This window comes from Apaloderma vittatum, unplaced genomic scaffold (assembly GCF_000703405.1).
Source record: "Apaloderma vittatum isolate BGI_N311 unplaced genomic scaffold, ASM70340v1 scaffold13196, whole genome shotgun sequence".
NCBI lineage: Eukaryota > Metazoa > Chordata > Aves > Trogoniformes > Trogonidae > Apaloderma > Apaloderma vittatum.
In genome coordinates, this window is record NW_009721371.1 from 119,497 (window position 1) to 143,333 (window position 23,837).

At 46.0% G+C, this 23,837-nt stretch overlaps 1 protein-coding gene across 1 annotated transcript in view; it reads right to left on the reverse strand.

Annotated features, from left to right (window-relative positions):
* Positions 1-23,837, reverse strand: part of BIN1 (bridging integrator 1) — a gene marked incomplete at its 5' end in the record, with an annotated part of 51,680 nt that overhangs the window by 8,588 nt on the left and 19,255 nt on the right. The window contains 7 exons of the mRNA XM_009871363.1: positions 1,640-1,663; positions 3,442-3,549; positions 6,357-6,485; positions 10,310-10,460; positions 18,148-18,230; positions 20,238-20,313; positions 22,150-22,235. Coding sequence (XP_009869665.1) covers positions 1,640-1,663; positions 3,442-3,549; positions 6,357-6,485; positions 10,310-10,460; positions 18,148-18,230; positions 20,238-20,313; positions 22,150-22,235 — 657 coding nt within the window. The remainder of the gene's footprint in view (positions 1-1,639; positions 1,664-3,441; positions 3,550-6,356; positions 6,486-10,309; positions 10,461-18,147; positions 18,231-20,237; positions 20,314-22,149; positions 22,236-23,837) is intronic.

A 23,837-nucleotide genomic window follows, 5' to 3' on the forward strand; every position in this document is an offset into this window, starting at 1 on the left:
ATGCACCTCTTCGCAGAATCTAATCAGATACCCACTTTATACTTGAACAATAGAGACTGCTGCACACAGATTTTCCATTTTTAATACATGTGAATAAACCAGCTTTACCATGCCTAAATGTCTCATACTCTTAGTAAACCACATTTGAAACAAGGCATTGTCCACATTTCTTAGTGTTGCAATTCTCATAGTCCCCAACCCTACAAAAGCCCAGTCTAAAGCAGCAACCATGGAAACAAGTCTCCTCTCATCAAGAGCTAAGAACAACATTAGAGCCAAAATTGTTCAGAAGACCTGAAGAGCAACAGAAGGATAGGGAGCTCTGCTTTTTAACCATGTATGATCTTGTAGTAGCATTCCCCAGCTGAATAAATTGTTCTTTGGGCAAAATCATTTTCCAGGACAGAAGAAATGCTCCAAAACACTTTTTATACCCCAGATCATAAGCACACCTCAATCAGATACAGTCATACCTCACCCCCACCTATCCACTTGAAAGGCACGACACCTTTCCTTCTGAAAACACACAGACTCTTCTCTCTTACTAAGACAGACTGACAATGCACATAGAGAATGACAGATGTTAAACACCGACGGCTGTTAAAACACACAAAGGAAACATCTTTTGTGACACGGCCCGTGCTCATGTGAGGAACACTGGCCACAGTGAGTCCTTGGGCCAGACTCTCAGCAAGGGTTAAGTCAAGTCCTCCCAAATACTGACTCTAGGATGTGATCTGGCCGTTGAGAACAGAAAGGTTGGCAGGACTCAATTCCCCAGCATAAGCCAAGGACATGGGTTTACATCTACACCATGGGACAGAGCCAGCTCAGGTAGCAGGTGTGAGTACCCACACCAAGCATTTTCTGCCCCACACTGATGGCTGTTTGTCCAGAGGGGCTCAAAAATAATTGCACTTGAAATATCTCCCAGTGGGCTAATCTGCAGCAATTGGAGACCTTCTCAGGCCTGATATATCTACAGGGCGTAAATGAGGGTCTGGCTTTGGTTCAGATGCAGAAGCTGTGTAGGGTCTCCATTTCCAGCAAGCTCCATAGCTGAGGTTGAGGCAGACGTCAGATAAGTTTGGGCCTGCACTTAATTTTCAGTGTAGACACAGGCTGAGCTATTTCACAGCTTTTCTGGCAACAATAGTCAATGAACAGCAAACACCACAGAAAATTCCAAACATATATGTATACTCAGTGGTACAGGCAGTAAGGATGAGGGGCAGCCAAGACATTTCATGTATTGCACACAAGACCAACAGGATGTACAGAGTTTAGGAAATACTGGGGAGTGGAGGGTCAGGGTGATGGCACAGCAGGATTAAGTTGGAGAAGAATGTCACAGCAACATGCCAAAGGAAAGATGAGTGAATTAGCAGGGGAAGGCAATGGGGTTGTGTGCTGATAGAGACCTAAGTTCCAGAGTGCCAGACCTGACTTGCAAACATGTGGCTGCCCCTGGGGCTTCACAGAAGGTGCGAAAGTGGGCTCAGCAGCACAAGGAGCAACTTCAGTTTGAGGTGTGCAGAAAGGAAAAGCAGCAAGAGAAAGAAGACAGATATGTGCAAAGAGATGGCACTGGTACATGCACAGAACATGATGAGAGATAAAAGCTGTATGAAGTTCTTACCTCCCATAAATCCCAAGGTAAAGACTAAGCATGTCAAAGAGCAACAAAAACAAAACATGTTTATACGTGATTATTTCAGTGAGTACAAACATTACAGATGCTGATCAGACTGAAGCAGACATACACATACATTCAACAGCACTTATCTCTGCACATTTTTAAAGTATTTTTTAGCACCTGAATTTATACACCCCTCCCCACTGCATATTCAAATTTAAGTACCGAGGCATTTGAGTAAGGGTGTTTCCTAACCTCTGGTATGAAAGGGGACAGCCAAGTCACATTCAGTTATCAGTGGCAGAGCACACAATCAAAAAAAAACCAAACAAAAAACCCTCCCAAACTCATGAATTTGTGGTCCATCCAGGTTAAATATGCTCCGATATACCCACACTCAGTAAGAGTTAGTATGATTTGAGAACAAGATTTCAACTGTATCTTTGGAGCAGTAGTGGAACATCTTAACCATTTTGACATAGTGCCCACCCTCTAGGAAATAAGTAACTGCTTTGAAAACTAGGTGGTTTTAACCAGGTTTTGTACTGTGACTACCATTAGAAAGTATTGGTTTCAGACTCTTTTAATGATTCTGAAGCTAATGATAAATACATTAGAGCACCAAATACACTATTGCTGAGCCATTTTGAAAAAAACACTCTGTAATATTGGTTGCTTGCTAGAAGGGTAACAATTCCATTTTCAGACAAATTTATACTTGTGTTCTACGCTGTTATACCAAACTATCCAAGTTACAACTGATGATTCAGGGAAAAATAAAATCCCAGTAAATAAATTTACAGAAAAGCTCATTCTGGCACACAGCTTGTTGAGTCAGGCAAGCAGACATGAAATGCCATATCTACCCACTTGCGGTTCCAGAAAGTGGTACCTTACCCTATCGGTGTGTATCAAACTATGATAATCTTGCAGATACTGTATTTTAGTTTAGAAGAACCAAATGCCTAATGATTGATCTCTCTAATAAGAGAGGTCTTATTGCTAGAAAAATCTGTGTCATACAGCCTACTTGAAGTGATGACACTGGAGAAATATTGTAAACATCCAAATTATGTTTATTACAGATTTCAGTGGCAACCACTTCACACATATGAAATGGAAAGTCTCGGTGAGGACAACAGCCAGGTTCAGGATGTACTTCAAAGTCTCCAGGCACTTAGACATAAAATGAAGCACAGTCCACCTGCCTCTGACAGTGGCCAGGACCAGGTACAGGCCAGACCAGAACTAGGTATATTCCTTTTTGATACTGCACTGCGTGGCACTGTGCTCGGGGAAGAAGCTCCATCTTAACTACGAGCAGAGCCTTTGTTAACCCAGAAAAAAAAGTGCTTCACATCACTTGAATATCTACCTACATTTTTATTCATCTTAAGTAACTGCAGATTGTTAAGTGTCTGTTTATTAAAAATCCCTTTGACAGCAATTTATAGCAGGAGCACAGAACTGAGGTTGAATTCCCATTCAGAGGGTAACAGTTTAAATCCATATGGTACACAGAGGAGGGACATACGTTAAGTTAACGAGTTGTCATCAGTAGATCATCAGAGCAAAGCACAAGCATCCCACAAACACCCAGGGCTAGGCTGTGGCCAGGCTGATTCTCACTGGACTTACCCATCCAGCAGAGAAGACCGAGGTGCCCACCTGCAAGGCACAGGTCTGGGCACCCGGCTCAGCCACCCACAGCTCAGGTCCATGTTATCATTCCCATGGGTGGAGGTCACACCCCGCTTGGCACCGAGACAGTTACGAAAGGAGAAGGAATGGTGATATGAACCAACCTGGGAGGCAGGTGTGGGGGTCTTCCCTACAGTGGCATCTGGTTTAATGGGATCAAAATCCAGATCCAAAAGGCTGGCTCCCTCCTGGAAGGGCCCAGGGGCATCAAACTTGGCAGCAGTGAGGAAGAAAAGCAGTACGAGCATTAGACACGCACGTGTGCACACACACGTAACAGAGGGAAGGTATGTGATATCCAGGAACTAAGGCTGCAAGCGCAGAAGACATGGTGGCAGTGCAAACACCTGATGTGACTCCTGACTGCTCAGTGCCTGTAATCACGGGCAGCTCACCTGGGTGCCACTGTAAACCAAACCTGAGCCCTTTCCACAGGACCCATTTCTTTTCCCACCTGGTCAAATGAGCTGACATAGTGTAAGCAATTTACCTGCTGTAGTCAAGAGGATCACTGCCACTGACAAATCAAAAGGGCTGCTATTTATATCTGTTCCCCACAGCTCATCCAGCTGCCTTTGTACTGAAGGCCCAGGACAGACTCCCTCAGACACACACAGAAGAGCTGCCATCTACACAATTTCTCTCAGAAACACAGATCCAGGCAGAAAACCACTCACACTGCTGGAAGAAGTCTGAGAGACCTGGGAGCTAACTCCCGGAGTTCCTAACCCCCTCCTGCCTTCTGAGACAGGAACACAGAATATGGTAGCTCACCCTAGCTAAGGGATTTGAACCACTTCCCAATCCAAAAATGCTGTTTTCAATGGTCTCCATTTCTGGACATCCCAGAAATATGCACATTCAAGTTTTCTAACAAAGTATAAATTTGAGAAGCTTTGCTACTCTCTTCAAAGTCAGCAAAAAAACCTCCCTTTGACTGATTAATGCTCTAGTTAAAGAATGACAAAACATTCTCTGATTACCATTAATAAAACGGCATTACGAAGGGTATGAGTCATTAGTAATCAAAACTGAACTCTCACTTTTGATATTTAGATTAAACCTAACCACTACAAGACAGTCCTTTTTGCTCAGCTTTGGAGGAAGCTGCTCTCTCCAGGAAGATTTGCCCGTTTCCACTGACCTCCCAGCCCACTGCCCCTACTGCTTCAGTTACTTTTCCAACAACACACAAAGTGCGGCAAGTTGCTCTCCACAGTTACATCATAGCTCCACAACAGAAAAACTCCTCAAAAGTAGCAAGAGACACCATCTAAGAGAAAGTCTTCTGAACACAACCCACATCACCAGCATTTTCACCTCCTCTAGTTTCCTCTTACTCCAATTCTCTTATAGACTTTTCCCTCCCTTATGAACATCTTTGAGATCCACAAGGATGAGGACACGGACCCAAGCTCTTGTATCCCACAATAAATCCTGAGCAGTATGCAAAAAACAACTGGCTCCAGCACATCCAGGCCACTCATCAGAAAGGCTCCAATCCCAATCTTTAGTTTTGCTTGGTAGTGAGACATCAAAGACTCCAGTCATGGAATAATCTTACCTGCCATTCAAGACTTACATGCAAGGGCTAGCACCCCTTGCCTTTACCCAGCCTCCTACAAGACAGCTCACTGGAGCCAAGACATTTGACACAGATGGCCCTGGGCAACACACTGAATGCTAGTGGCTGCAGGGTGCTTCAGTGAAGAAGGTTCTGGCAACCAGAGTCCTCCCTCAGAACTCCCATCTGACTGAAAGTCACAGCAGATGCCATCCTGGGTCAGAGCACTCATCAGGTGCAGAAAATTACATCTGACTAGAGGCTGGCGTCTACATGGAGATACATGATACAAACCACAGGGCAGACAGAGCTGTCCATTACGATACAGGAGAAGAAAGCACACAAAATGATAAAGAGCTGCTCAGCTGCCTGTGGTCCCCACCTTCCAACACTGCTCTTAAATCTTCTCTCTGCTCTGCCAGCTTTATCTACTGTAATGAAAAATCTGACATGTACTTCCTTCCCTCCCCACTCCACCTCTGCCCCTCAGCTGGGTGGAAGGCAGCAAACGACAGGCAATGGAGCAGCATGATGCACGGAAAAGTTAGGGAATGAGTCACAGATGAGTACCAATGCTTTAACAAGCATTCAGGAAAGAAAATATATGTAAAGTGGATGCAAGTATCTATGATACAGCCAGAAATCTGGTCAGGCTGCTATATACATAAGCACTGACATTATCCCAGATATAATGCAGAGTTCCCCAGCCGGGCATCCTCTCTTGCAATGGTGTAAATCAAAAGGAAAGTGATTATATATAATTTGGAAATGTTTTTCCTTTTTCAGGGATTCATGCCATATGACAAGAAAGAAATATTCTGATGGGAATCGCTGGCTGGTGAAGAGTGACAAACTGTGTCAGCAGTCCTGAATTCATAGCGGGCACAGTCCTGCCCATCTAAACTGGAGGTACCTGTTCTCTGCATAAAGAACTTCATGCAATTCCTGTTGGCCTTTCCTGTGCAGGTGTGGGCTTTAAACCAGAAAGCCCATGTGTGAAGGCATAGACAGTACAAAACTGCCTTCTCCCAGACCTGGCACAGATGGCAGGATCAGCTCTTGGGGATGTACAAGAGCAGCAAACACTGCTTCATCCACACCCAGGATCAGTGGGTCTGGAGAGAACATATTGTGGGATACGAGGAGGAGCATAACCCATGTGTACTGCTGTTGAACCAATGCAGTGATGACTTACTGACATCTTCACCAGTTGCATTTCTACCATTTCCTCTATGAATGAAAGCTTCCCAACATGTTAGTCAAAGCTGCCTTCTAGCCATTCTCCCTTCTAAGCCTCCTAATCTAACCCAACCCTTTGCTTTCTGAAATCCAATGCTGAATGTTCTTTCTTTTTTCACCTGACCAGGTTTCATGGCTTGACACCTCCAAAGAGAAGAAAGGTGAAAAGGAAAAGTTCAGAGTCAGACAAATATAAGGCAGGGCATAGCAGCTAACCTGCGAAGGGGTTGTCACACTTATCTCAGGGACAAAATTGTCATCAAACAGACTGATGATGTTCTCCTGCTTGATCTCCTTGGAAGGGGTGACTTTTGGAGGCGGAGGCACCGGAGGCCCTTTCCTCAACTGCATGCAAGTGAGCACACGGCCACAGCACAGACGGCGACACCCAAAAAAACCAGAAACAGGAACCAGGTTAGCCACAAAAACTGGAGGTGCGGGAAATCACAACCACAGGCACAGAGCAGGGTCCAGTCAACTCCATCTGAAGAGAATGGGAATTGAAACAAAACAACCACACGCCTCCAGAGAAGGTTTGGCATCATTAGTTACACTTCAGCCACGGGCAAGTTTCCCTCTGCAGAGGAGAAGCGTAACAAAATTAATATGCATTGGCAGGACATGCATACATAATTAAAGCATGTGCAACCTTCAGAAAAACACTGGGAAGGGAGCAGATCAATTACTGAGAAGACAATTCAATAGACCAGGCCAGCACTGCCTCCTTTTGCCATACTTACCACACCTAAGAAAATAAAAGATGAGACTCAGTTTGTCCTCTTACAGGCAGGTGATCATGAGAACAGACTCTGATGTGCCCAGCACCGGTTCCCTGGTGCCTTGGTTATCAGTGTGCCATAAGAGAGACCGGAACAAGCTCCTGATAGCATCTTGCCACTTCTCAGCTTTAGGTAATTCAAACTCTTGAGAAGCTACCACTGCTGTGGGCCTAACTCTGCTCTCAGTTTCACCAGTGAGCATTGACACTAATGAACTCACTGCCAAATGGAGATTCCAGAAAACACATAACAAAGTCTGATCCTGTAACTCTAACTCATCCGTATACGCACAATCATGTTAGAAGACCCTCAGTCTCCTCCAAGCTAAAGAGACCCAGCTCCTTCAGCCTTTCCTCATAAAGGAGATGTTCCACTCCCTTAATCACCTTTTTGCCTGTGTGCTGGACTCTTTCAAGCGGTTCCCTGTCATCTCGTCATACCCAGGATCCTAAGGCAGCAAGACTCAGAGGTCTGACAACAGATACCCAGTATATCAGTGCCAGGCCCAGATCCGAAATGCAACAATCCCCAGCTCCTAGTCCTGTGTTCACACACTCCAGCATACAACTGAGCTCTACAAGGCATTTATTCAGACTGAGATATGCCCAGTTTTCTACTGGGTTAACCTACTTTACAAAAGGTGAGTATGTAAATATATTTTTCACTGAATAGCTGGCTAGGGAAAAAAAATCCAACTTCTCACTGTTTGCGGAAGATGGTGTGTCCATATTCCCTGAGAACAATCCCTTCCTGAAACTCCCCTGCTTGCCAGTTGTGGGAAGGGACCAGAAATTTCTGTGAAAAGCTATTCTCAGAACAGAGCCACCCTCTGCAGAAAGGGGAGGCTCCAATTACAAACCCTGAAGTGAAAAAGATCCTGCCTCTTCTGCTATTTATTTCTTCCTTCCAGTGCATTAGTGCCTTGGAGACCACCACTTCCACAGTGTCAGCATTACCTCCAACAGCAGTCTAAAACCACATTTCAAAGACAACAGGACTGCATACTAATGTTGGGCGATACCTGGCAATTCATCAAGCATCAACAACTTTGTCGCCTAGAACAAAACAAATCCTCTAAAATTCTTCTGCTGACTTGGATCCCACAGAGTGTTACCTATCTAAATTCAACACAGTTGCACTGATTTCAAAAGTGTCATTACAGTGTTTCAGTGGTGTAACTGAGAGCAAAAATCTGACATTTGAAATTTCACAGACCCCTGAAGTCCCGTCTCATCATCAAATTACTCAGTGTGGAAAGATGATAGCGTTCAGTTCTTCCAAAAGACAGAAATAAGCTGTTTTCAAGAATTAAAGGACAGTAAGAGTATAAAAGCTTTTTTTTCCTGGCATAGGGAACAGTTCAAAATTTAGTTAGCATTTATTTGCTCTTTCCTATTTTGCTGTCTTTCCTCCACAGCCTTCATTTCTGGTTTGCATTGGTATTTCAGACAAGAAGAGGCCAGAGAACCATACTCACTTGTTGCTTTTTGCTTCATCCTCCCCCCTAGAGGATGAGGCCCCTAGCCTCCCTAGGAGGACCCTAGAACAAATCTCAAATGACACCTGTGAAGATTTCAGTATTAAAGTCAAATACTTGTGTTTTCCAGCTGGCTGGCAAGCTGACACACACTTAGTTTCTAGATTTTATCCAAACAAACCCCAGTCTTCGCTCCAAATATGACACCCCTGTCCTTGCCTTCCCTCCCTCTGGAGCCAGCTCCATCTCTTAGCACCTGGTACGAGTATGGAGTGGGGGCTCTTGTTCTTCACTCTAGTGAGACCTGGGAGAACGAATTAAATATAGATTGGCAAAGAGCTGCCAGGCGGTGGCAGCATTAGCTGCAAATCCCATTTCAGTCTTGCCTGTGGTTCTAGCCAGGGCTGCACTGGAATATTCTGCTTGCTCAACAAGGGGTGCCTCCAGCCCCATTCCTGTGGGCAGGAAGGCAGCAAGTGAATGAGAAAACACTTGCAGGCTGGCAAAAACAAGGGTTATGTGTACTATTTAAAGGAAAGAGAAGAAGCCAAAATCAGCAAAAAAAGTCTACAGGCAGGCTGAGTAAAGCCGGCAGTGAACAGCTCAATAAACCGGTATGATTTCTTGATCCGAATTTCAATAAAGTCATAGCAATCTGAAAAAAACAGAAAGGCAGTTCTGGATGCTCTGTGCTCTCTTCCCCAAACACATACCCTACTCCAAAGTCCTAGCCAGGGTGGTGGTGAAGCCACTCTAGGCTATTCACTGTGGAGCAGTGCAGAAACCCTGCAGAAGTCCTGACACTGACGGGCATCCGTACATCTCACAGGGCTGGAAAAGCCTCTTTTGCAAATGTACAAACATCCCCTTTTTGTGGCTAGAAAATCCTGAAAATAAAAAATGCAGGTGGAGAGAAAAGTAGCGTGAGATGCTATCCAGAAACAGTAGAGAGCCTACACCAAACACCTGGATTTGGAACCACAGTGCTTCATATGAGGCAGCAAAGTAGTTCTGGGTTGCACCATCTCTTTTCAGAAGTACTAAGTTTCCTCTCACCAGTTTGGCCAGAACCTGTTAGCTAAAGGAAGACTCCTCCCTGGTGCCCCACTTACTGAAATTCAAGGATTGGCATCAGACATAAACTTGGCCTAGTTATTACTTTTCCCTACCAAATTCCCTACTTCCAGTTAGGAGGGATGGGAAGAAGTAAATGCTTTAGTTTCCTTAAATTCTGAAGTAAAAGATATCATATGATATACTGAGTAGCAGGAGCTACATCTGCCATTTTAAACGTGTTGCTGGGTATCTCCTGTGTGAGGAAAGGACTAACAAAACCCACGCAGAAGGTATCAAAATCCATACAATGGACAGTCTTCTTCCTGGTACCCACCTAATTTCTTCATAGCATAAGAATATAATGCCTTTATTTTTAGCATAGAATTTTATCTGGGGAATAAAGAAAAATATCATGCAAAGTACAAATGTTCTCCCTATCAACAATGAACTTTTTTCTTTGAACTTTCCTACATTTGTGAAGTTCTTGAGAAGAAACTAGATCATTGAGTTCCACAGGATAATTCAAACGTAAATAACAAACTCTCTTGTCTAGCTACAACTCCATCCTCCCTGGATCTTCTTGGCCATCTTACTGGACAGTAAAATGTATTACTGCCCTGACTCCTACAGAGGCCTTCACAGACAGCTTAATTCTTCCTTATATGATATAGAGATGACTAATTAGCAACTTGCATTCTCAGGAACCAGTCAAGGAGAGTAACTGTCATGTCATATTCTCTGTGCTCAGTAGAGAGAAGAGGTTCAAAAAAGCAACTGATGGATCTCTCTTGACTCCCGGAGCTTGTGCCATCAGTGGTCATACTGCAGAGACACGGTCAATGTCATGGGGACACTACCTGAGATGGTGACTTTGGGATGCTTGCCCCAGGCGCTTCCAAAGTGGACGGTTCCAGCTCATGGTTGACAGTCTTGGTCTCTGGGCTGGTGATGGGAGATCCATCTGGTGGAGGCGAGGGGCTTTTATTTGCCTTCGCTGGGGTGCTGTCACTGAAGGAAGTGGAGAGAGAAAGGGAGAGAGAGGAAAAGAGAAAGAGAGAAGTCTGAGCAAGCTAGGAGAAGTTATGCTAACCAGCACAGACCAGTGGCCTCCATTATCTCTTCGCTTCACTGCCCAGACATGTGATGAAGACATGTGAAGACTCTACAAGCTTCTACAAAGCATCTTTGCTGAGTCACTCAGTCCAGCACACTGTAGCAATATTACTGTGCAGCAGGCTACTAACTAAACTCCTGCTGCATGGAGATACATTACCTCAGACACAAAAAAAAACCCAAAAAACAACAGAACCAACCAAAAAATTAAAAAAAAAAGGCATCCTTAATTCTGCCAGATTCTAACATAAGTCTCTGACACAAAGTCATAGTCTTTTAATACTAGGCAACCAGATGGGGAATGAGTTCTGTGAAGATCATTTATTTCTAAATTCCACAGGGTGATGTACTAACACCTGCACAGGTTATGACTAATAGATTCACAACACCTGAACTAAGGCTATAGTTGTAGAATCTCATATTCCTCTATGTGGCACAAACTAGCTCAGCTGGAAGAGGGGCAAGGTAGCCAAAGGTTTTGCAAATCATTCCAGACAGCAAAGAAATAATGAGATTTGGGCTACTAATATAGACTTCTCTACTACAGAAAGTCTCCTCAGCCTTCTTTTCAATGACAAACTCCTTCTGCCCTTGCCTTTCCAGTTGATCCTTATTGCAGGGCTGTTTCTGACACACTGTCAAGAGGAATTCTTCAGGGAATTTAGATGCAAGGAGTACATGCCAATGGCATCTGCTGGTTCATAACTTGGCCAGACTTGGACAGATTATTCAAAGTAATGACAAGAGTCACACACCTTTCCCTAAGGGCATGCCCTGGCCAGCTGCCAAGTTCACGCTTCCAAGTATACAGAATCATCAGGGATTTAGTAAAAACTTGGTTACCGGATAAGTTCAACAGGGATAAAGGTAAGACCATTTTCCCAGCCCAGATCTAAGGAACAGCTGAATAATCTTGGCTGAAATTGGGGGTTGGACTAGATGTTCTTTCAACGTCCCTTCCAATCCCTAACATCCTGTGTGATTCTCTGAAATTAAGCTCCCCAAAAAAGCAAACAATTTATCTCAAATCATGCTGAAGCATAGATACTGCTGGGGTGTATTTTAACAGAAGTGGTTACAGGTTGTCAAAACTATACACAGCTGAAAACAGAATATTACAGGATATTGCAAGAAGGCTGTGCAACCTCATCTACAGGAATTGATATTTGCCCCCACTTATAAAGTTGCTGTTATTGCAAAGTTAAAGGCCTTGGGAGAAAGCTGAAAGGAACAGATCCTTCCCCACAACTTGAAAGGATAAATCCTGGCATAAATTCAGAGCTGGAACAATGCAAACCTAATTCTGCAGGGACACCAAATCAATTATTACTTTGCTCTGTCCCAAGAGAGCCCAGAGCTCCAGACATGTACATCCACTCACACTTGGATGCCTGAGGTGTGGTGGACATTGGCTACATGCAGGATAGCCAGTTCCTAAACACTCATGAGTAGAGGGACAACAAGAGGAGAAAGAGACAGCAAGGCATTTCAACAAACCTCCCCTTCCAAGCAAGCATCTCGCCCTGCTCAGCATTCCAGCTTTCAAGCTCCCCATCCCATCCCTCTTCATTCACTTCACCCTCGCCCATTCCACCCACTTTCTCCCCATATCCACACGCCAAACACACATTTCCCAACAAAGCGCTTGTTCTCAGGCCCACATGCAGGTCAGATGTTTCTGGTGACATTGATGCCAGCAGCACACCAACATGATGCAACAAACCCAGGGATGGTCTCTGCCAGCAGCTCTCAATAAGGGGCACACACGCCAAAGGAAAAAGAGGGCAAGGAAGAGGAAAAAGGGAGGACGAGGAACTAAAGAGCATGTACGTCAGCCCCTGCAGCTCTTCAGTTTGACTGGATATGCTTACACGGTGCCCTTTCTCAGAGGTCCCCAGAAACCACTTCAAAACAGTGGGGTGTGTAAAGGATTCTGTAAAATTAACAAGGCTGTGCTACAGATATAAAGAAGCAATGGCTGGGGGGTGAAGGTAAGGAAATCCTGCTCTAAACAGGAGTCACTACAGAACAGTAGGAAATGACAGAAAACATCCTCTGATGCTAGAGTTGGGGTTGAGGGGAAAGAAAAACATTACCTTCCCTAGAGTTGAAAGCACTTTGGAGAAGTGGAGAGCACAGTGATCTACAACTAGACTGCCAGGACTCCTTCAAAGCCCAGACTCCCCTGGGAATACTGGTACTGCCAGCTAGCAGCTGGCCTACCGGCACAAGGCTAGACTTGGCCTACCAGCACAAGGCTAGACTTTGCCTTCCAGGGACCTGAAGATGCCATTTCTGTCAGTGAGAAAGGAGTTCAGGCTTATTTTCTAAAGGCCATGAAACAGCCTTTTCGCGCCTTATTTCTGGTGCCTGGCAGTGACGTAATTTGGAGATATATCGGTAAAAGGCTCTCACAGGAGAGGCAGCCCACCTTCTTCCCCTCATCCTACAAGGGCTGAGAGGGCCCCACACCAAGGCCTTCAGTAAGTCACTGCTATTTACAGCTTGTTTGATGTGTTGGCTGATCCCCCTAGGAAAATGCCAGCGCTAATTTTGGCTGAGCCTCTTCCAGCCCCCCAAGTGGTACCTTCATTCCTGCGCTTGTTGCTTTGCATGCATTTGGCCAGTGCAACCAGTGTAAGCGAGCTCATCACCAGGATCCTCTGTCCTTCACAGGTCCCCGGGGAGCACACACTGCCCACACAGAGCCAAGTCCTGTCTCCAAACCGACCGCTGGCTTCAGAAAACATGGCAACAAACACAGAGTATGGAGGGTGTCTCCACTGACCAAACGCCGAGTACCATCGTAAAACAAGCCAAAATAACAAAGTCATTGCTCTCTCTTTTTCCTTCCCATGAGCAAGTGGGAAGTGATGCCAAATCTAGGAATATCAGGCAAAGAAGGGAAGGGGGTGTCACCTTTCTTCTGCAAATAGAGAGCTGGGAACAGGGTCTAACGCAGTTACTGCAGCTGAAGATAAGGCGCAAATCCCCCAGTGTCTTAAGTGCTGCTGGGCTCCCAGGACCCTCCATGGGCTGCCTCACCTGTTCTAGAAGAGCCGAATAACATCTGCAGATGGGGTTCCCGTGTGCTTATAACAATCCTACATTACCAGATGAAACGTATTTTCCAATATGGTAAAAACAGATCTCCTGCCAAGTTCTCACATTAAAAAGGAAAAAAAGGTTGGCATCTCATCTAAGGCTCAGATAGGACCTTTTAGCCAAAAGTAATTTATTTTTAAGCACCAAAACAGGCTGGAGAATTATTTTTAAAAATAAATTCAAAAGTGGGGGCAGGAGAAAGGAGGAAAAAGCAACTACATACCCAAACATACAGTGGCACAAAGGTACATTCTTGCTGCAGATCAAAATGTGACCAAGTCACAGAACTTCCTTTCATGCATCAGGGGTTACACATTCCCCTGTGACCTCAGCAGTTGCTCTGACAGCAGAACCCCCCCAGCACAGCCCAGGTCAGGCACCTGAACTGCTGGACCAGCTGGACTTCGCAGGGCAGAGCAGGAGGACTTCGTGGCCAGAGCTCATCAAGATGAGATTTACTAGCTCTCCTCTGCTGTAGCACCTGCCCATTCCCAGTGCCTGGAAACATCAGACCTCCTGCCTAGTGCAGATGCAGCACTATTCCAACAGTGGACCAGAGACAGACATCCAGAGAAGCACTCCTGTGAACCTTCTTTTTCTCCAACAGTAAAAAAAGCTCAGTAACAACACAAGACATTCCTTCACTACTTTTCATTTGAGGATATAAAACCCAAGATTTTTCCCATCAGCTTCCCTGTGCAACTACCCAACCTCTCACTCTACAAAGGATGTATAGCAGAGAAAAAGCAAAGGGTTGTGTGACTTGACCTAACTAGTGGGAAGCCAGGATCAGAATGGTAAGGATCCTGATCCACCAGCCCTTACTTTTATCGCTGGCAGAACACGATCTTGAGAATTGTATTTATTTATTTCTTCCTATAAGGACCCGATAGAGGGAGTACCAACACAAAAACTAAGAAAAACAAAAATTAGAGGAAGTTTCCATGCCATTATGCAGCAATTCCCACTTTGCTCCATGGCATGTTCTAGCCAGACGCTTTGACCTTGCCCATGGTAACTCTGGGCATTGAAGCAATCCAGTTATTCAGTCCTGAAAGGCAAGATGCTGACATTACATTATACAAGACAGCGACAGCAGGCTTCCTTTTCCTTCAACCCTGCACAAAATTATAAATGGATAGAGCAAGATAGTGAGGATCCTCAAGAACTAAGCGAGTAAGGAGCAAAGCTGGAAGTGTCCTCCAACCTCATCATCCGCCCAACCACAACAGGTGGAAAGGACAGGACTTCTGAGTGTGAAGGACCTGTCTCATGGTCCTCCCTGGCCAGGCAGGGAATGAGAATGCAGCATTTCAGACCTGTTCAAAAGGGCAAGCCCCACTACAGAAAACCAGAAGTTCTTCATCACCGTATTGCCCACGTTTCCCATGGAAAACCCAGCACCACACTCTTAGTCACACAAAAACAACCAGACAGACAATGCCCAAGTTTTCACGTTGCCTTCTTAGATAGAAAAAGAAGCAAGGATTCAAACCAGGCACACAAGCAGTTAATGGGATTATCCAGACACAGAGAGATCTCGGCAGTACCCAGCAGGCCATGAACACATCTCATCATGCAAAGGACCCCTCTCCCATCACAGGGTTAACACGTGCCAGGCTGTTAGAAATCCAGCAACAGCCTTTCCAGTTTTAGGAACTGAATCAAACACGTATTGAAATGCTGCTCTCCGTACCGGTACCTGCTCATCTTTTTCCTCAGCCTGGCGAACAGTTTAGTTTTCTTTCTGTTGAGGATGGCAGGCAAATCATTTCCGTTACAGGATGGCAGTCAAACCAGGGAGGAAAAGTTAAGCTTCTGAGCATCCATTCACTTGCTGCCATAAAACTCACTGAAATCAAGACGACAAGATCTCCTCTCTCTCTCTCACACACACACACACACATGCTCAGAAGATACACATATGCACACACACAGAAACCCATACACATTTCCCTTGGTTACTAGAAAGCTATGGCCTGGTTTGGAGAGGGTAGGAGAGGACTTTTTGTGCCTATCAAACATTTACGTATGTGTAAGCAAACTAGGGTTTTTCCTGCTCTTTGGAACATGGGGCACATGGAGAATAAGAAAAAGGAAACTGTACAGACCAGCAGAGAACTGTAAATGCCTTTTTTTCCACAGGTAACCTCGCAGCTCCTCACCCTCTCCTGTAAATATTGGTACACATGAAACAAGCTCCCTGTTCTCCTTTTTATTTATGTAATTTGTGTGCAGTCTCACATTTCAAACCTAACCAGCAGCTTTCCTACCATGTCTTTTTCCAGTTTGTCCAATCATACTAGCATAACGCTACAGATATCTCCTAGGTCTTCTAGGCATCTCAGCCCTGAATGTTCAAATTCTTTCAGAAACAAATCCCAAACATATGTCTGAGGTTCCCAGAAAGACCCCTAGCTGCTCTGTGCTCCTGTGCTACACAGCCAGCATCAGATCCATCAGCCACAGCAGTATTTCTGTAGGGCCTCACGTGAATGCCATAATGATGTGCACAGATAATTGCCTCTATTCTCACACCTCCTTACTCATTTCCTGCCATTGTATCCATCTCCAATCTCCTTCCCCATAGAGGACGGTTAGGGAAGTATCTGCTCGTACTGCAGACCAGAATAAGCAATCAGACCCGTGAGGGCTATTTCCTCCTGCACACTCTCGCTCCAGCCCTGCACCACAATGAGAGGCCAGATGTGTGGGACAGACAGATGTGCCTCACAGCATTTCCCAGTCGCTGCGAAGTATTTTACTACCCTGGCAAACCTTTGCTACATTCTCCTACAACGGCACCCTGCTCTGCTGTGCTCAGGAGGAAGGGAGTTGCTCTGGGGCAGGTCTGGCTGAGATGCAGGGAGTAAGCGATGAAGCAGCAGCCCTCAGGTTACCACCCACACAGGGACCACTATGTGTGCACTCATTTTCGGTTTTTAGTGCCATGTGGTCTCATAGCCAGCCAAAGAGCACAGACCTGCAGCTGAGACACCCATTAGAGCCCCAGATGAAGCTAGCAGTTTGTGGGGGTGGAAACAGTGAGGTCAGGTAATTTATTCACTGGAAACTTTTTCAGGCCAGAAACTTCATGCCGCGACAACAATGAACATATCTGGGCCAGGCTGTCACTATAGCCTGCAAAGGAGAAGGAAGGAGCTGGACAAAGCAATGGCTATAGCCTTCATCTGTCCTGTTACCTCATCCTCCTCCAAAGACCCTGGAGGATGCTGCCATCAGAGAAAACATAGCACATCGCAGCAAGAGGATGGCTACCACAGCCTCCTCAGAAGCCTTTAGTGTTGTTGGGTCATGATGATCAGAGACCATATGCTAACTTGGGAAGAAGATATTATTCTCACAAGAAGTATTCCTACTAGCATCTTGGAAATTTGGTGTTAGCAACCCAAAATTCAGGGGACGAATTCCACTCAGATGTCCTCTTTCTTTAGAGCTGGCAAACACGACACATATTGCTGGAAGAAGAGACACAAGTCACCTGCAACATGAGGTTAAACTGGAGGAGAGACAAAGGAGCACAGAGGTCTTAACAGCTGATCTAGCCCTTCTGAATCAACACACTCAGACCACAGCTTGTCCTTACTTCATGCTGACTTCACCCCTCCCTCCATCAACACACCAATCGAGGACTTGGGCTGTGCTCCTGCTCACCCGGCACGTGGGATTAGCAGCAGCTGGAAGCCAGAGCCCGACATTGTTTCATCACTCATGGATTTGGGTGGGAGCCAGACAGCCTCATCCAGAGCCCGACCTCTCCCTCCCCTCTCAGTGCTAGAGAATGTGCAGACTTGCACTTAAGCATACAGGACTGAATCCAGCTGAGGAAAGAAAACTAACAGCCTGGAGGACACTCACTCCTTGCACTGAAAGCGCTCCGAGATCAGGAGGCCTCATACTAGTGAGGCTGCAACTTCTTCCGCAACACACCCAAAGGAAACACACCTCAGCTGGGTACACAGGAGGGCCATAAGGCTTTGGCCAACAGGTGGGTCCAAATTTGGAAGGCCAAAGAGGAGGCTGGGGAAGCAAATGTGCTCTTGGTGCTCAAGCTCACAAGCTGCAGGTACACGGTAGAAGCTTTCGAGGGAAAGGACAGCCCAGGTGCTGGGCAACTGGACCTTGAAGAAAGGGCAGCTCCATATTACATGTCAGTGCATGGAATTTGACTTTAAAAAAGCACAGCTGAGAGTGAGTTGTCTAACTATCAGCACCTATTGAAAGTTTAGGCCTCCAGATGCTATTCTAGAAGGTAAGAAGTATTGCATTTTGTCACCCAGTCCCAAGTGCAATCTCAGACATGCTCTAGGTAGTCTCAAGAGGGCACTGGCTGGCTGTTTGCAGGTAGTCAAACCACTCCCCACCTAACGACACAGAGGTTTCAATACCCCTAGTAGAGACATCCCTGTGCCTCTTTCCCCACTGAGGGAAAGGCACTACTCCCACAGTTACTGACCTGGGCTGTGCTTTAACAGGGAAGGCATTGCCTGAGTACTGCTTGTCTAGACCCAGCAGGACATCATGGAGGTTTTGGTTCAACTGCAAAATACAAAAAGAGAAGAAAGAAAAATAGTGAGAAAAGAGGTCAGGGTGCCAGAAGAGAGTCTGGGCTGGCCTGCATGGGCTGACCAAACACAGGTTTGCGCCCAGACACACACACATACACAGTTATCCCAAGAGAGGACAGCCCTACATCTGTTTCCACTCCTCCATAGGGTATGAAACACTAAAGCACTCAAACCTTCAAGGTGCTGGGACCTCATGGGAACACTCTATCTCCCTTGTACATCATCTCCTTTGCCTCTCTATCACCTACCCCACCAATGTGCTGCCAGGGCCTTTGCAGAAGTGAGTGTTTACCTAAGGCTCTCTGTGCTAGTACTGAAGCTTCACTCCAGATTTGTAGCCAAAGCTATTCCTCAGACCTGCTCATAAAGCTTGGGAGTGGCCGTTTCAGTTGTGGAGCTAAAGGCAGGTGGACTTCCAGCCAACAATAAGCATTGATTTCACAAGCTGCCTGGGCCATCTAGGTTCAGGCAGAACCTGGACATCATTGCAGAAATGCAGTATTAGGGGTTAAACTTTCCCTGACACCAAAGGCTCCAGACACTCCTATTCTAAACCAGCCAATTCATAAACAAGATGAGATGCCAGATTTATCACTGGTAGGAAGGAGAATCTAATGCAATCAATGCTGGAGGCATCGTGCCGGCAACCCCAGCTGTTAATTGGATGCTACGGCAGTAATAAGAAACAGATGGTTCTATGAAAAAAGGCAAAAGCCCTGCTCTCATACAAAACTCCTCAGAAAACCAAAATCCAAAACATGATACAAGAGAATTCCTGTCTAACAAGCATCTTTCCCATGTTTTGCTGAATTTAAGTTAACAGCAACAAACTTTGAATTATAACAATCCTCCCTATTGTTAACAATCAGTTCATCTCTCAGTGGAGAAGAGCAGGCTATGAATTGGAAAGGTCCCCAAGAAATATCAGCGGGGCTCGAAATTGATGCATTACACCAAGGCAGAGGGCCCCTGGCTGCTGGGAATTGAAGGGCTATAATATTACTTGTTGCTTAGCGGCTGTCTTGTTGTCAAATGACTTTTGGGAGGGGAGGGAATACAAGAGTTTTCCAGCTGGGCTCTCAGTCACTCGTCAAGATTAGCGCAACATTTACCGAGGGTGTGCAACTCCTCAGAGCAGAGTACAGACCTAAGGAATTCAAGACTTCTCTAGCTTGTAAGTGGAAGAACAAGAACATATTTGCAAATTAATGTGGCAATGGAGGGGGTTTCCTAGAGACTGTTCCTGAGGTCTCTGCTGGGCACTGGCACACGGCACCACAATCCAGGCTGCCACCGCAAGATACAACATTGCTGACTGCTGTGATTCCCAACTCGTGCCCCACTGGTAGCCCACGCAAGGGCCATGCTAAGCACTCAGAATGCCTTATTTTGGGTCCCAGTGCAGGAGAGAAGCCAAAGCAGAGAAGTACTGGTCTGGGAAGCACCTTCCTGAGGGACTAAAATGAGACAGGTCTCAGTCTCCAGCTGACTTGCAGATTTCCTGTTGTTTTCATCCCCACAGCTAGACAGACGAGGGATCACAGCAACTTGCTGCCAGGCAGCAAAGGAGGCAGCAAATAGACATGATACCAGGCTTGGAGTGCTCAGGTTACAGGTGACAAAGCCAGAATGTAGACAAACTAAAAAAAGGCAGCAAGAGATAGACCTGAAAGTGGCTTCCATTCCCTTTGTGAATCTGCAAATGAGCCCCACCAAGTGACACAAACTCCCCACTGCTGCTTAGCCTTGTGGTCTCTTCTCTGTGCTCTGCACCTTTACATTACTATCTCAGACAGCCTTTCTCCCAAGTGGCTCAAAAAAACCCTACAGGTTAACATTCTCTTCTGATGTAGGGCAAATGTTCTGTGTTCTCCAGCCCTTTTTTCATGGTTTTGTTGTGGGTTTTTTCTTTGTTTTTGTTTTCTTAATAACAATGAGGAAAGGGTATATTAGTAGGAAAAGATGTTAAATGCCTTACCTTGCTCATTTCTTTATGGAAGTTCTCTTCTAGGCCTGCTATACTCTGGAATGTGTTGACATAGAAACCAACACGACTGCCAAATGCAAAATGAGAGAGAAGAATTTAATGGACACAACGGTTTCCCAAGAATTTTCAGTTCTGCCCCTTCTGCTACCTCCCACCCACCATTCCCAATCCCATTCAAACTCAATTCTGCCAGGTCTGGTATGTGCTAGAAGAGAAGGGTGGCTAGAAGAGAAGTGTGAAGGGGGTGACAGAGCAAATGCCAGCTATGGGGGAAATATGTCTACGTTGAGGAAGAGGCCAGGTGGGATAGCATCTGAATTTGTGCTGGGTAAAGGGAGAGGGCAGGGCAGGGAGGAGAGACAGACAGAAAGAAAAAAAGAAAGAAGGAGGGGAAGAGAGAGATAGAGGTAGGGCAACGGAAACAGAAAGGCTACAGACTGTGATGCAGATGCAGTGTGGGGAGAGCTGGGGGAACTGGCAGGAGGACGTATATTCATTCACTCTGAAGCCCCTCAGCACTAGGGGAAGTAAAAAAGCATGAACTGTTTCCTGAGGAGCAGAAGAGTAAGAAAGCACAGCGTAGGCAGAGAGGGCAACAGGAAAGCAGAAAGTTGGCTGGATAGCAGAACCCTGCAAGAAACGTGTAGCATATTAAAATCCCAGCAGCTGTTTGCCATCCTCCTCCCTCTAGCCAGCCTGCCAGCTGCCAACAGAGAGTGCCATGCCAGCACCCAGCCTGAGGAGCAACAGCAGGAGGGAGATGCTCTCCACGGCCAGAGGCATCACCATTCCGCACATGGAACCAACCCTCCATCCCTCCCAACTCCTTCCTCAGCCAGGCCTGCATGCTGCTTTGAGCAAAGAGTCTTAACCCAGGCTGGGGGGAAAGGGGAGTGAAGGCTGACATCAGCACTTGCTTTCCCGCCCGGTTGCCACCCACTTTCTCCATCCCCCATGGACCAGCACTGACGATACAGATGCGATCACTGCATTTAAAAATAAGAAACTGGGCCACTCCTAGGAGGGTTTTGCCTGCTTTCCACTGTGCCCTCCTCAGACAACAGCTTCCGCTGCCCCTCAGTTCATCCTCCAAGCTAAATGTTGGTCTGCTTCTTTCTCCTCCTTTTCATCACCATAATCACTAGCATGGCAAATCCATGATCTTCCTATTCTCTCAGCCCATTTTCCTCTGCCCAGGCTATGTTCTGTTAAACAGAGCACAATGGGACAGTAGCTCCTCACCGAGTCCAGTGTCATTTAGCCAGGAGTACATTTAGGGGCAAGAGAAGGCAGCCACACCAGGATCCTTCCTTCACCTTTGTTCACCCAGCTGCCCAAACATAAAAGTGGCATCCAAAGCAGAGTAATCTGTCCTCTTATCCTCCCTTTTGTGTTAAACCTGCTGCTTCACTGGGTGCTCATAAGCTTGTGTGGTGAGACACCATGATCAAGGCATCACTTCTTGGCTCCCTCCAATCCTGGTGACTGTATAGATGCCTCTGACATCTCATCTTCCCTTAATCAGTCAGGTGACATACCCACTCAGCTGCAGATGTTCCTTTCAGCCAGCCAGCTCCACACCCAAAATCTTAGTGACCCTGGCTGCTCTGTCTGCTGTCCACAGCAGAAGCTGGGCCACTGCCCAGGAAAGTCAGGCAGAGTTGATGGGGCAAAGGGATTAATCAGACAAAGCATAGAAATAGTTTCTCTCTGTGGTAAAACTGATTTTTTCATGAGGATCATGAAGAAAAGCACAGAAAGCCCAGGGTAAATCTCGCTAGGGGAGTCCTAGGATAGATTGAGATGATCCAGAAAACAAGAGAAGATCCAGCCCAAGCTAAGAGGAACAGCAGTAGAAGAGCGCTTCCTTCCACCCAGCCCTTGAAAAACTTTCAGCACTCACCTATTCCATAGTGAAGGTAACTCCTCCTGTAGATCAACGTTCATCTCTTCAAACACCTTCTGAGCTTTTACTAACTCTTCTTCAGCCTTAATAACAGAGAAGGGAGATTGTCAATTCCAGCACAGACAAGTACCCTGCAGGGCTTAGACACCTGTGACTCTTCGGACTCCCTTGGGAGACCAGGCAAAATTCTGGCATGGGGTAATCCCCATTACAAAGGAGTGTCCCAAGAACCAGGGTTACATCACAAGTCACATGATTGCCCTTTTCAGCTTGCATGTGTTACTCTCAGATGTTCTCTCAATGGATTTCCCTGTTCGGATACTCATAAAGTAATTCAAACATCCACTAATATGTTTTAAAGTTCTACAAGTTTCCTTGGCTTCAAAAACTGAATGGAGCTGGTCAGGCAGTTCCATCTCCAGCTTGAACACACATGAAGATAGTAGTGGTCCCTGCCCTTTGCCAGGTCTCTGAAAGAGTTGAAATCCATCCCAAACGGCGTTGAAGAAGAGTCCTCCCTCATGGGGACTCTCTCTGCTCAGGTAAGGTCATGCCAAAGCCCCATCTCTTCCGAGGAAGGGAGGAGGTATGCATCTTTGGCTGATACAGCTCTCACAAAGCTGACTGGAGAAGCAAGGAAGGGTATGCAAAGCATGAGTCGTGCCAGCAGGAGGCCAAGCCGGAGCACTTAAGCAGCAGGTCGTGGTTTCAGTGGTTTCACACTCTCACGGATGAGGATCTAATACAAGAGCAATCCCTGGCTGGCAGTTGGTCACCAGCACCAACGGGAATATGCCTCGTACAGAACCTCTCTCTCCCAGTTTAGAGTTCAGATTTGATCTGTTCATTTGACCTAGACACTGAGAGACCTGAACACTGATGCATGAATTCTGTCAAGTTTCAGTGACAAAAAGGACAATCTTGGTTTCTGCTGCTGACAGCAGACACCTGCAGCAAGCACATTCCACCTTCCATATTTGTCTCAGGTGGCTTCTTCCTCTTTCCAGTGTGCTGACTTAAAACTCAAAGCTTGCTAATGAAAACATCTCTATTCTGTAATTTGCAAGAGCCCAGCATTCTCCCATAACCTTGTGCAGCGGGATGCAGGATGGCAAACCCGTGCACGAGCAACTTGACACATCTTAACAGGAAGGTCAGCACAAGTGGCTAATTAAAAAAAAGAATGCCACAACACCACAGGGCTCTGCAAAGAGCCAACCAGTCTCTGGGCAACTGGATCTCTCTACCAGTCTGCAGCCAGATTCCTACCTCTTCTATGAAACGAAATTTTATCTTCTTTGTGCCAGCTTAATTAAAGAAATCCAGCTTACTGCTCCTTAGTGACAGGTATAGGCAAAGACAGGATTGTCGGAACAAAGGACTTAAAAACATGTTGCAGTTCAGAGTCCTGTTCCTCACAGTACTGTGTAGGACCCTTACGTTCTCTATTTCTCTCCTGACTTATGAGTAAGCTACAGAAGCTCCTACTTTCCAGGTAGCTCAACCTTTCAGAGGGTCACTCATTGCTACCAAAGGCAAGGCTAAGATTTTGTACTCAATATCAGAAAAGAAAGCTAAACAGACCTTGTAATGAACAGGCAGGGGTAAAAGGGGCCCTGATGCTTCCACTCAGAATCCGTAGCAGTGTTTCAGTGAAATAAAGTCACTGAAAAACCCAACATTTC